This window comes from Dendrobates tinctorius, unplaced genomic scaffold (genome assembly GCF_039654945.1).
Source record: "Dendrobates tinctorius isolate UK_male_01 unplaced genomic scaffold, ASM3965494v1 ptg000430l, whole genome shotgun sequence".
In the NCBI taxonomy this organism is placed as follows: Eukaryota; Metazoa; Chordata; class Amphibia; order Anura; family Dendrobatidae; genus Dendrobates; species Dendrobates tinctorius.
Window position 1 is genome coordinate 839,989 of NW_027362093.1, and position 12,635 is coordinate 852,623.

The 12,635-nt window shown below is 46.5% G+C and overlaps 1 protein-coding gene across 1 annotated transcript in view; it reads left to right on the forward strand.

Moving 5' to 3' along the window:
* Window positions 1-258: 258 nt before the first annotated feature.
* The window catches only part of LOC141076809 (uncharacterized), a 106,744-nt gene continuing 94,367 nt past the window's right edge, over window positions 259-12,635 (forward strand). The window contains exons 1-3 of the mRNA XM_073564117.1: window positions 259-783; window positions 1,867-2,016; window positions 2,146-2,325. Coding sequence (XP_073420218.1) covers window positions 733-783; window positions 1,867-2,016; window positions 2,146-2,325 — 381 coding nt within the window. The 5' untranslated portion in view covers window positions 259-732. The remainder of the gene's footprint in view (window positions 784-1,866; window positions 2,017-2,145; window positions 2,326-12,635) is intronic.

Sequence of the window (12,635 nt, forward strand, 5' to 3'; positions counted from 1 at the left end):
ACACACGGCTCCGCTCCGTACACCTCGTACACACACGGCTCCGCTCCGTACACCTCGTACACACACGGCTCTGCTACATCCACCCTGTAAACCCCTCCTGACCCCACACAGAAACTTCCCCTCATCCAGCACCATGACAACAAGCACAGCAGAGTCCTGCACACACTGAGGCCCCTGATCATGTGACCCCTGACTCCTCCCCTCCTGTGACCTCATCACAGGTCCTGTGCGCACAGAGCAGCTGTAGAAATCTCCGGCCTCGGGGGTCTCACCAGACTTCGCTCTTTTCTTGCAGGGGCCGCAGTGGATTTCATCCTGGATCCATAGAGCTGAATAGAGGAGCGATGTTCCTTCACTCTGATGGGAATTGATGGTGATGTTTGTCCAACGTCCACGTTACCGAGTAAATCCCCCCCAGGACTGCAGCCGGTAAAGACCCCGATATCCACAGGTGTCCCCTCTAATTGGGGGAAAGGGATAGAAAAGCCTCTTATCCCGAGGGGAAACCCTGTACATGGAGACATCGGCCTCAGATCTCTCCTGTCCTGTTCTTCCAGAAAAGCCTCAAACTTCTGTGTGTGACTCAGAGCTGAGATCTAACGTGAGAGAAGATTCCAGTGCGGGGAAGACGGGAAACCTTCATATAGACGGCCGGTGGGGATGGAGGCAGTGACCGACTCTGGCCACATCTGTCTCTAGAGCCGCAGTAGAAGATGAAGATGTCGCCTCATCATGAAGGAGTTATTTCTCATGTCGCGTGTAATGAATATCTCCTGCACGACGGTTGGATATTTGAGATCCCTTTTGGGTTTTACCCCCTTTCCCAAAACTACCCTCAGCCCGTAATTCCCCCCCATCTGAATACCATAGACCCGCCACAAAAATGACTCAACACCGTATTTGGATAAATTGGCCACAGCAGCCATTTATTAAAACATTTAACATAACAGTTCCTTTAAACGTTATTGAAAAAGGGGGCGGTCCTCGAAGGCCCCAAATTGTAATCGCCTCAGGTTCCAGTCCCGTAATAATAAACTTGGCCTCCAGGTTGAGTCCTGCCTGTAGCCAGTAGGCACCAGCTCAGAGACAATAAGAGACTCACCCCCGGCCATTATCCGTCATGAATTCCCAGTGATCCAATATTTCTACGTAATCCAACCAAGGGGGGAGTCCAGGACCTTAGAGATCCCCCCCCTTCCAAGCCGCCAATTACTATCACCACCAACCTCGAGGACCACCTCCCCCACGCCACGCTGCTATGACAAGTTATACATAAATGTTAGTAGTAACATAGATGAGATTACTATGAATTAACTGCATATCGATGCCATTTTCAAGGGCGGGTGGGTGTGAGGTTGTGTTCTCTGTGATAGGGGAACCTAAAATGGTTGCCCTACAAAATGCCTACCCCCTTTTTTTGTATACACCTTAACCCCGCCTTCTACCCCCTCAGCCCTATCAGATATCCACATTCAAATTCCTTAACCCTTACTAGCCTGTCCCTCTTAACAAATATCCTACCCTATAGTCCCTCTCAACCCCGTCATGCTGTCCTCACTTTTATGGCCTGTGGCCCCCCAGTACGGCCTCACTGTATTGCTAATGCTGATCCCAGTGTCGGTAATGAGACGAGAATTAGCGTTATGGAAGATGAGTCTATGAGGAACGTGTTCAGCTGCCGACTCCGAGGAGGAAACTGCTTGTTGTCTGTGGCCTAAATATATAGGTTTTATTAGTAGATGTCAGGGAAGAAAACTAAACCCTGTAAGATAATAAATCTCCTCATATGTTTCCCTTATTATCTCCAGTAATTGTATTATTACACAGGATTCTTATGGTGTTACATCCGATCATCTTCTCATTCAGGTCTCTACAATATCGGATCCTCTCAGTGAAGATCTTCTACAGAAGAGAATTTTCCTGATTTACCCATCAAGGATGGATATGGACAGAGACAAGATGGCGGAGAGGATGTTACACCTCACCCTAGAGATCCTCTTCCGTCTCACTGGAGAGGTGAGAGATTCTGATGACGTCACATTACATCATTCTTATCTATGGGAATGACAGATGGACAGAACTGGAGAGGTGAGGACTCTGGAAATGTCTGTAGTGAGATTTATTAATGTGTCTCTCCATAACCAGGATTACACAGTGGTGAAGAAGACCTCTAGTGATCGCTGTCAGGACCCTGTGTTTGAGGGATGTGGAAGACCCCTGAGCCCAATCACAGGGCCTCCACCTCACCCCCTGATCCATGAGGACATCAATGACCAGAAGATCCTAGAACTCACCTACAAGATGATTGAGCTGCTGACTGGAGAGGTGACACTGCTGGGAATGCTGGGACATTATACAGTAACACTATGAAGGGATCGGGGGATGACGGTATCATTGTATGTGTCAGGTTCCTATAAGGTGTCAGGATGTCGCTGTCTATTTCTCCATGGAGGAGTGGGAGTATTTAGAAGGACACAGAGATCTGTACAAGAACGTCATAATGGAGGTTCCCCAGCCCCTCACATCACCAGGTAATAGACAGGACTAAATACACACGGCCTATAATTATCTGTATGTAGAGAATGAATTCAGTCCCTGTATGTGTTTCCTCCAGATCTATCCAGTAAGAGGACAACACCAGAGAGATGTCCCCGTCCTCTTCTTCCACAGGACTGTAAGCAAGAAGATCCCAGTGCTCCTCAGGATCATCAGGTAGATGGAGAGAAGGTGTCAGGAGATCTCCCCTGTGATGTGTAGACGGCTGTGAAGGTCTTGTGCTCAGTCTTGTTTTATCCACCAGTATTATATGTTTTATACTTGTGTAATGAGAGCGGTGGAGATGGCAGGATTAGAGCTGATCATAGATGGGACTTCTCCATCTGTCTGTGACTTTTACAATATTTGTTTCAGGGTGAAGATCTGACCCATATTAATACTACAGAGACATATGTGAGGGGTGATGAGCGGTGTAAAGAGGACATTCCCACATATGACTACCCAGGTGAGTAGTAACCACTGAATGCAGAGAAGTCACAGATTCCTCTCAGTCACCGGCTGTGGCTGCTTTATTGGTGGTGTAGTCCGGCCGTATTACCATGATCACCATTTTGCCTCTAGACCACAACATTCTCCTCCACCCAAAACTGTTCAAATGACTTTGGGCATTGAAAGCCCTTTTCTATAGAACTTGTCACCTAGAAGATCCACCTACCCCCTGAGATTAGAAGACGCTGACCGTTACCTGCCCAGATCTGTAACTATAAAGCCAAATGACAGCGTATGTAGAATGTGCTGACAAGATAGAAAATCACTTGAAGAAAAATCTTATGCTGGGCCTGTAAGAGAAAGCGGAGGGTAATGATGCTGTTGGCTTCCTAGATCCCTGAGATCTTATCGGATGAATCTTCTCTCCCTTCTGTGCTGCTGAATGTCTCATGGTCCCTACAAGAAAAATAAAATGCAAAGAGAGGCGCAATGAGTGTACCTGTGTTAGAATAAAATTCCCTAACTGAATCAGCAGGGTGCTCACCTTACAGGGTTGTGCCTCTCTTGCACAACCACGGTGTGAGCGTGAATGGTAGTTGGGGAGCGTGTCCTCGCAGCCCAGAAGGGCACTGCACGTGGGTGTCAGCAATCTCCGCTCTCCTGGTCAGTCCATCTCTCACTGGCTTCCGGACGTGATGTTGAGACCAATCCCAGCCGTAAGTGAACACCAAGGGTCCCAGAGCTTCCCAGCACCGCCCAGCAATCGCAGGTTCTCCCACAAACAGCTGCCCTCCAAGCTGCTCCTGCCGCTGATCCTCAGAGAAGAAAATTCAATGCGAAGCAACAAAAAAAGCGGTGTATAGGAGCGCTAAAGGAGAGGCAGAAACCAGAAAAAGGGCATAAAATCTCAGCTTTTATCCTTCCTCCAATACCCACAACGCGTTTCTACGGTCACAGCCGTCTTCCTCAGGTGGAATGAAGGAAGCATCAATTATTGCAGCCTTTGTAGGTAGCCCTAGTTGGAACAACCCACAATCCTATGCGACCTCCCCCTGGTGCTGCGCGTTAACCCTTACATCCCCAATAAAAACATTGTAAAAAAACCATTCGTTAAACAATCATTATACATTTTGCAGGTTATGACATTCAGCCTCATCAATATTCCATAAAAAAATTATAATAAACCCTATCCAAGTAATAACCCCCCCCCCAAAGAAAAAAAGGGAAATTAAAAAAAAATACAAATTGCACATATAAAAAAAGAAATCAGTCATAATCACTAAACTATTAACCCTACCTGGAAACGTTCACTATAGTGAGATTCAGTCCCTCCGGATATAACGAACCAACTTGAACATCCAGTAGCTTTCTCTTCTAATAAGGTTACTCAGCCTCTCTTCTCCAAGCTCCTTGATATGGTCAGTGATGGTCAATCTTATCTTTCCTGGATCCTTATTGTGACTCCCTGTAAAATGTCGGGATACACTGTGTAATTGGTAACCCGAGCGGATGTTCTGTCTGTGCTTATTCCATCTTGCATGTGCTGTTTGGATGGTCCTTCCCACATATTGAAGCCCACAAGGGCATTCCAACAAAGAGATGATATAGGTGGACTGACAAGTAACCTTGTGCTTGATCTGGAATGTCTCATTGGTAGTATTAGAATGAAAATCCCTCGCATTATCCTGAATCACTCCACAACACAAGCATTTGGGTACTTTACATGCAAAACAGCCCCAGCTGCTATTATCATTTCCATATGGCGTTTTATATTTCCGCGTTATGTTGCTTGGTGCTACCAAGTTCTTTAAACTTCTATTTTTTCTATAAATAATATTTGGTTTATCGGGAATCATTGGGGCCAAAAGAGGATCTCCTTGTAGGATCAAGCAATGTTTCTCCAGCAATTTACGCACAATTGATCTCGAATGACAGAAGGTGGTTATCAAACTCCATTTATTCCTCTCCAAATTCACCCCAGGTGTCCTATTTTTATCCTCCATTATTTTTATGCACAAATCTTGTGTGAAATTGCATGTCCTCTTATAAGCATCTTTTAAAAGATTTTTTGGGTATCCTTTCTCCACAAACCTCTTCCTGAGTATTCTAGATTCAGTTTGGATGTCTTGGTCAGAAGAGCAATTCTTCCTAATTCTCCAGTATTGGCCACAGGGTACATTCTTCACCCACCCGGGGAGGTGCCCACTGTCAAACCCAAGGTAGCTGTTGACATCAACCAGTTTGAAGTGTGTTGCAGTGGACAACATCCCCAGGTCGTCAAGCTGCACCCATAAGTCCAAATACTGGATGGAATCGGTGGAAATGGTAGCCGTAAAGGTTAGTCCCCGATCATTCATATTGAGATTGTTAGCAAATGTTTCTGCCTCTTCAACCGACCCCTCCACAGGATAAACAAATCATCAATGAACCTTCGATAAAAGGCCACCCCTTCTTTTTCAAGACTGTGCTGCGCAATGAGGACGGACTCCACCGCACCCATGAATAAATTAGCATAGCTTGGTGCGAATCTCGTCCCCATTGCGCAGCCCTTCACCTGGCGGTAGAGTTCCCCCTCACAAGAGAACACATTGTTACTCAGGATGAACGAGATGGCTTTCAGTATGAATTCCCTTTGTTCAGCTGGCATGGTAGTATCATTCATTAACACTTTAAGGCCCAGTTCATGCGATATATTGTTATAAAGGGCTGTGACATCCAGTGTTATCAGGATGCATCCCGTCATTGGGGGTAAATTCCTCAGCTCACTGATAAGTTGCGATGAGTCCCACACGAAGGATTTTAACTGTTTTACATATTTCTGTAAGAATAAATATATGTAGTGAGATAACTTACATGTTATGGGCCCGATGCCCGATATGATGGGCCTACCTGGGGGGTTACTCGGGTCCTTGTGCAATTCGGGTAGAAAATATAGAAATGGTACTTTTATATTGGGCAATATCAAGAAATTTGCGTTCTTTTTTGTTAATGATTTCCCTCTCATAGGCTCCCTTAATCAAAGAATTATAATTCAAAAACATTTTGATATTTGGATCATCTTCTAATTTCTCATAAAAATCCTCATCTTCTAAAATCCTTCTGCCTTCCTCTATATACCATGCCCTGTCCATTATTACTATCCCCCCCCCTTATCGGCACTACGTATGACGATATTTTCATTATCCCTAATGGAGGTAATGGCTTCTCTCTCAGCCCTACTTAGATTGCACCTCCTTTTTGGTTGTGAAATTGCCCTAACTTCTTTCACAACCAGTTGCTGGAATGTCTCAATATGGGAGCCCTTATGACGAAGAGGATAGAATTTATCATTGGGATTCCTAACATCAACATGTAGCATGTTCTTAGTGGACTCTGACTCTTCTTGAAATTTCTGAATATTGGTTCTACTTTTGTTTTTCTCTTCTAATATAAAATGCCTTTGTATGGTGAGTTTCCGGAAAAATTCATTGAGATCCAAATATAATGAAAAAGTAACTAAATTCGCAGTGGGGCAAAAAGAGAGTCCCTTTCCCAAAAGGGATTTCTCCTCCTGTGTGAGAGTGTATTTGGAAAGATTATAAATCCCCAATTCCTTTTCAGTACAACCCTCTTTTACTACATCTAATCCATTCTGGGGCTGGCTGCTTTTGATTGCTTCAGTGTGGTCTCCTGATTTTGAGTGTCCCCCTTTTCTGGAACATCCACTCCCCCTACACCCTCTTCTCCCCTTTTTCTCTTCATGTACTGTAAAAATGGATAAATCCATACCACCTGAAATAATATCTCCAACATGAAATCAATCCGCACTGCAAGAAATTGCATTCATTGTGCACATGCCTGTGTGAACTGCCGCCTAGAAAAGCGTGCAGTATAAGAAGTTGTCCATGGACCGGGGTGCCACTCCAAAGCAGTAAGTACAGCAACTTCACCAAAAAAGAAAAGAGAAATACAGATGGCACTCACCGGGTTAAAATCTTCTTTATTCTATTTCTTTAAAACATGGGCATAGGGAGGATGGGATCGGGAGTGGAGATGGCGACAGCTGTTTGGCGCTGCAGTAGCGCTTCTACTGGTCTCAGAGGGGAGTGAGCCCAGTCTCACCTCTTAATCAAACCTCACCCCCACTGCTTCAACACATATGCAGCAATTATCAATGACAATTAAAAGATTTTAGAAAAAAACCCATATACAATCATGAAAGCTTATTATAGGAAAACAGCCATATCCAATCTCTCATTTAGACCAGCAGATTCTTGGGCCCGAGTGCACATGATCCATATGGCCTCTCTTTTCAATAGAAGTTCATGTAAATCTCCCCCTTGTACTGGAAGAGACACCCTTTCCAGGCCAGCAAAAGAGAGTACCTCTGGATTTCCTCCATGAGATTCCCTGACATGCTTAATTAGGCGAGTCGAGTTATAATGCTCCCTGAATCTCACATGTAGGGGGCGAATGGTCTTACCGATGTAAAAAGCTTTACAGCAACATAAAACAACATAAACCGCGTGAGTTGTTTTGCAGGTGATAAAATCCTTGACAACGTGAGACACTCCCCCGATGCACAGTGTTCTATCTACAATATGGTAATTACAGAAAGGACAATGGCCACACTTATAATTACCATGTGGAACACCCTTGCTTAACCAATTATTTTGTTGCTTCACCATCCGTTTTATTACTACTATGTCACCCAAGGTAGTACCCCGTCTATTAGAAATAATGGGACCCCTTGCTGCCACCTCTACGATATCCTTATCACGCTCCAAAATAGGCCAATTCCTGCGAATGGCAGATCGTATAACCCCATCCATAGGGCCAAATTTGAAACAAAAAACAAATCTCTTTTCAGATCCACAGGCAGGACTACGATTGCGACCTCCTGCCTGATCAGCCCTAGCCTTAGCCTCATTGAGAAGACCATTAGGATAGCCCCTACAAGGGAACCTATCACATAATTCCTCTGCTTGCTGGTTATAACCTTCCTGGGTATTATTAATCCTCTTCAATCTCAATAATTGGCTGTAAGGGAGAGACCGTTTTACATGATTTGGATGGAAGCTATCAAACCGCAGAACGGTATTTGTGGCGGAGGGTTTATGAAATACCTTGGTCTGCAACTCAACATCTACAACACTAATCTGTACATCCCAAAAATCGAGGTTAAGACCTCCATATCTCGACGTGAACGACATATTCATACCATTGGACTTATTGAGGTACTAGACAAATTCATCAAATGATTCACGGGGTCCGTCCCATATCATGAATATATCGTCCACATAGCTCACAAAAAGTCTGATATGTCTCAGAAAATTATTCCCCACGTTATACACCTAGTCCTCCTCCAACACAGCTAGAAAAAGGTTCGCGAAAGTGCAAGCGACCGGAGTTCCCATCGCAGTCCCAGTGCATTGGAAAAACCATGCGTGTTCAAACTTGAATGCATTATGTTTTAAAACAAAGTCAACCTCTTCGCATACAAAGTTGACAAAACTGTCACTTCTCTTCAAAGACCCCAAAATCCTCCTCAAGACCACAATACCTGGATCCTCGTGTATAGGCTTTCTACATCAATCGACACCAAAGAGAAGCCTGTTTGCCATGTAATGCCTCTAAGCGCCCCCAAAAATTCATCAGTGTCTTTGATGTAGGAAGGGATATCATGCAATACGGGGCGCAACAGCCAATCCATGTATTGTGACAATGGTTCTGTGAGGGATCCGATCCCTGACACAATGTGGCGTCCTGGTGGAGCAATAAGGGATTTATGCACCTTTGGAATATAATACCAATGGGGGCGGCGTGGGAACTCCGGTAATAACCTTTCAGCCTTTTTCTTAGACAACACACCTAATTCCACGTTTTTCCATAAAAAACTCGGCAATTCATTTTTATACTTGATCGTCGGATCTTATGCCAATTTTAAATAAGTAGATGTGTCAGATAACTGTCTCATAGCCTCCATCATGTACTGCTCGTTTTTTAATAGGACTACATTGCCACCCTTATCAGCGTTCCTCACGACCACATCCAACCACTCTCTAATCTCAAAGAGGGCACGTCTTTCAGAGGCCGACAGATTGGGCGGGGCGGTCAGATATACAATGGACTCAACATTCTTCAACACCTGCGTTTCAACTAAATCGATAACATTCCCAGGGGCCACCTGGGGCATGAAAGTGGACGGTACACCTCCTGTAAAGGGTTCTAAGGAGTCTGAAACTACAGAATGAGCCAATTCTGGAGCAGTCAGATCGCACAAAACCTGGGCATCCGCCCTGACATCGGCCAGTGAATTGGTGCCAGCAAGAAACCCCAAGGGGCCCACCTGACACGGACTCTCTCCTTCTAATGCTGTTTCCTCTGAAACACCTGAAGCAAATGATTTGTGTAAATGAATTTTTCGCATAGCCCTGAAAAGATCTATTTTAAAGTCCACAAAGTTAAACGCTTCTGAAACACAAAAACCCAATCCCTTTGAAAGAACAGACACGTGTGAGCTATTCAGAGCATGATCAGTTAAATTCACCATGTTATCACAAGAGTCTATTGCTGCTTCTGCCTCCATGACACATGTTTCCTTTTCCACTGGCGTCCTGCGCCTTCTCTCCCTTCCCCCCTCTGCGCGTTCTCCGCCTAAAGGGAGCGCCGGAGCGGAATCTGCTGCATTAGCATAAGTCCTTTCTGAATAGCCTGGTGAAGTGAGGGATTCTTCTTGTGCACTTGAGTCAGACTCTTGTCAGATATTCATTCCTATATTTCTTGCCACCATGTTTCCTATTATTTCTCTAGCAACCTTCCACAACAGCATAGGAGGATGTCTCCACGTCCTAATGGGAGACAGGAAGCACGAGAGGTTAAAAGGTCCCTCCCACCTCCCTCTCACCAGTGACTTTCCTGTCCCACATGGGGCATGGAGAGGTCGGTATGCTGTGTGACCGGCTGCTGCAGCGTACCTGAAAGATCCAAAAGCCGGGCAGTGGTGGTCGGTGGCGCTGCCTTCCCTCCTCCGATCTGCTCCCGTCTTCTGAACTGGGGACCGTTCCTGGCCCTCCCGCGCTCCCCTATGGGGAGTAAAGCGGGCCAGTGATCCCTGACCGGAGGCCTCCTGTAGCTCTCCGGTCTCTCCTCCTCCCCCTGCGTGCAGTGCATGGTCACTTCCGGGGTATGTGGAGGATGCGCTGTCATGGCGGCCCCATCCTGTTGCCGGCGCGTGGAGCTCGCCAGCGCTTGCTGTGCCTGCTTCGGGACCCATCGAGGAGGAGGGGGAAACAAATGACTGAGCTGAGGGTGGGGTTAATCTGTTATTAACCCACCGGAAGACGCCGACAGGTAAGATGCAGAATCCCCTGTTAGCATGGACGGGTCTTCCTGCCCTGCGTCTGCAGAGCCCAGCACTGCCCCAGCCACAGTAAGTGTCCTGGGGTGGTTCCTAGTGGTGCGGTCCAGGGTTTAGGTCCTCAAAATACTTCTCCCCCTTGTTCCATAGGGAAAAAAGTCTGCCCATAAGAGCACCAATACATCCAGTAAGTCGGCCAAATGTGCCATATGCAGCACAAAGCTTCCCTCAAATTGGGAGAAGAAGCTATGTCAAGCTTGCACGGATAAGGTGGTTAGGGCTGAGCACCTGTCATTGATCGACAAAGGATAAGGTGGTTAGGGCTGAGCACCCGTCTTTGATCGACGAAATCTGCAGCTTGGTTACCCATCAGGTTCAAGCCTCTTTAGCTGCCCTGCCCCCCCCCTCCACCACCTCCACTCCCTCCGATTGTGGGCTCACCACCCCCAAAAAAACGGAAAATTCAAATAGACGATTCGGGTCCGAATCAGAAAGATCATACAATTCGGGATCCGAGAATTGGGAACAACCGGTAACCTCTAGGTCAGCCGACACTAGGAAGTGCCTCCTTTCCACGGAATATGTGGAAGAGCTGGTCAGTGCAGTACATGCAACTATGGGCCTAGAGGACGAACCCGTCACGCAGACAGCACAGGATCGCATGTTCGGCGGATATGAGGGGCCTAAACGAACATGTTTTCCAGTTCACAGGAGCGTAGCAAATATGATTTCCCAGGAATGGGAGTATCCAGAAAAACGCTACTCGGCCCCTTCAGAACTCCGACATAGATTTCCCCTGGAGGGAGAGGAATTTAAATGGGACATCCCGAAAGTTGATGTCCAGGTGGCAAGGGTGGTAAAAAAGACGGTTCTGCCGTTTGATGATGTATCCCAGCTTAGAGACCCGATGGACCGTAAAGCAGAAAGCCTCCTAAGAAAAGCCTGGGAAACCTCTGCCTTTACTTTAAAATCAGGAATCGTGTCCACTTGTGTCTCTAGGTCCCCCTTCCAATGGATTGAGGAGCTAGAGAGCCATATTTCTCGTGGTACCTCAAGGAGTGACCTCCTTAACTCCCTCCCTATCTTGCAGAGAGCTACGGGTTTCCTGACAGATGCATCAATGGAGATGATCCGTGCCTCTGCCAGGGCTATGGTCCAGTCAAATTCCGCCAGGCGGGCCCTCTGGCTTAAAACTTGGACATCCAAGGTTAAACTCTGCTCTTTACCCTTCAAAGGTGAACATGTCTTCAGCCCTGCCTTAGATGAAATTCTAGAAAAGGCCACAGATAAAAAGAAGGTGCTTCCAGAGCAGAGGACCATGTGAAGATCTAGAGTTGTGGGTGTTAGTAATCACCTAGGCAGGTTAACGATGCAACAAGTTTTATTTGTATCCATACAAGCATTTCAGTAAGTCCAGGTAGATGACCCCAATGTAATGCCCCAGTCCACGGGATCAGCAACAAGTCAGTAAAAATAGTCCATGGGATAATTCCTAGGGGAATATAGATCTCACGACCGAAGCCCGAGAAAACTTAGTTCCAAGTTCGATCGTCCATTCATGGGTTCCAGGAGCGGCCTTAACTCTGCTCCTTTTGCTTCAGATGCCCAGACACAACTGCACTCCCCCATCAAGTCTCTCAACTCTACACCCAACCCCCTAACCAATGTACATTGAATTCACAGCCAGTGAAGTCTCCGGCCAGTCTGGAGTGGTGTGAACCCAAGTGGCCCCCCTGCCGAGAGAAAGAAAGGCACATATTCCCCCACCAGATAAGGTCATTGCATGTAAATACAACATAAATTGAGGTAACTAGTCATCTGTGCTGGGAAAGTATTTCAGCTCCTCACATTCCTCCCCCACTTTTCCAGCACGGCAAGTATTGGGCTCCAATTCATGAAATTGACTATCCTTCTGACGACAATTACCAGAGTTCGTGGCTTCCTCAGTCTGTCTCGATAGTCCATCAGCATTGCCGTGGTCTCTCCCACACTGGTGGGAGGTTATTTGGCATGTCAAGGTCTTCTGATGCAGCGGGAATGAGTCCTTGGCTTCGGGTTGCAACACTGGTCCAGTGGCACACCAACCCTGCTCCTAAGCTGTTGCCCAGCAACACATCCACAGGTAGGTGTCGCACTACCCCCACATCCTTGCTGTGTCCCCAGTCTAAATGTAGTCGGGCTGTCCGAATGTTCAGAGATTCTCCTCCAGCTACGTGGACTCAAATGTGCCCGGCATTCCCTGGCGAAGTGTCCCCTGCGCCCGCAGTTATGGCAGCTTAATCCACCTCGCCCTGATGTGGGCCGTACTTGG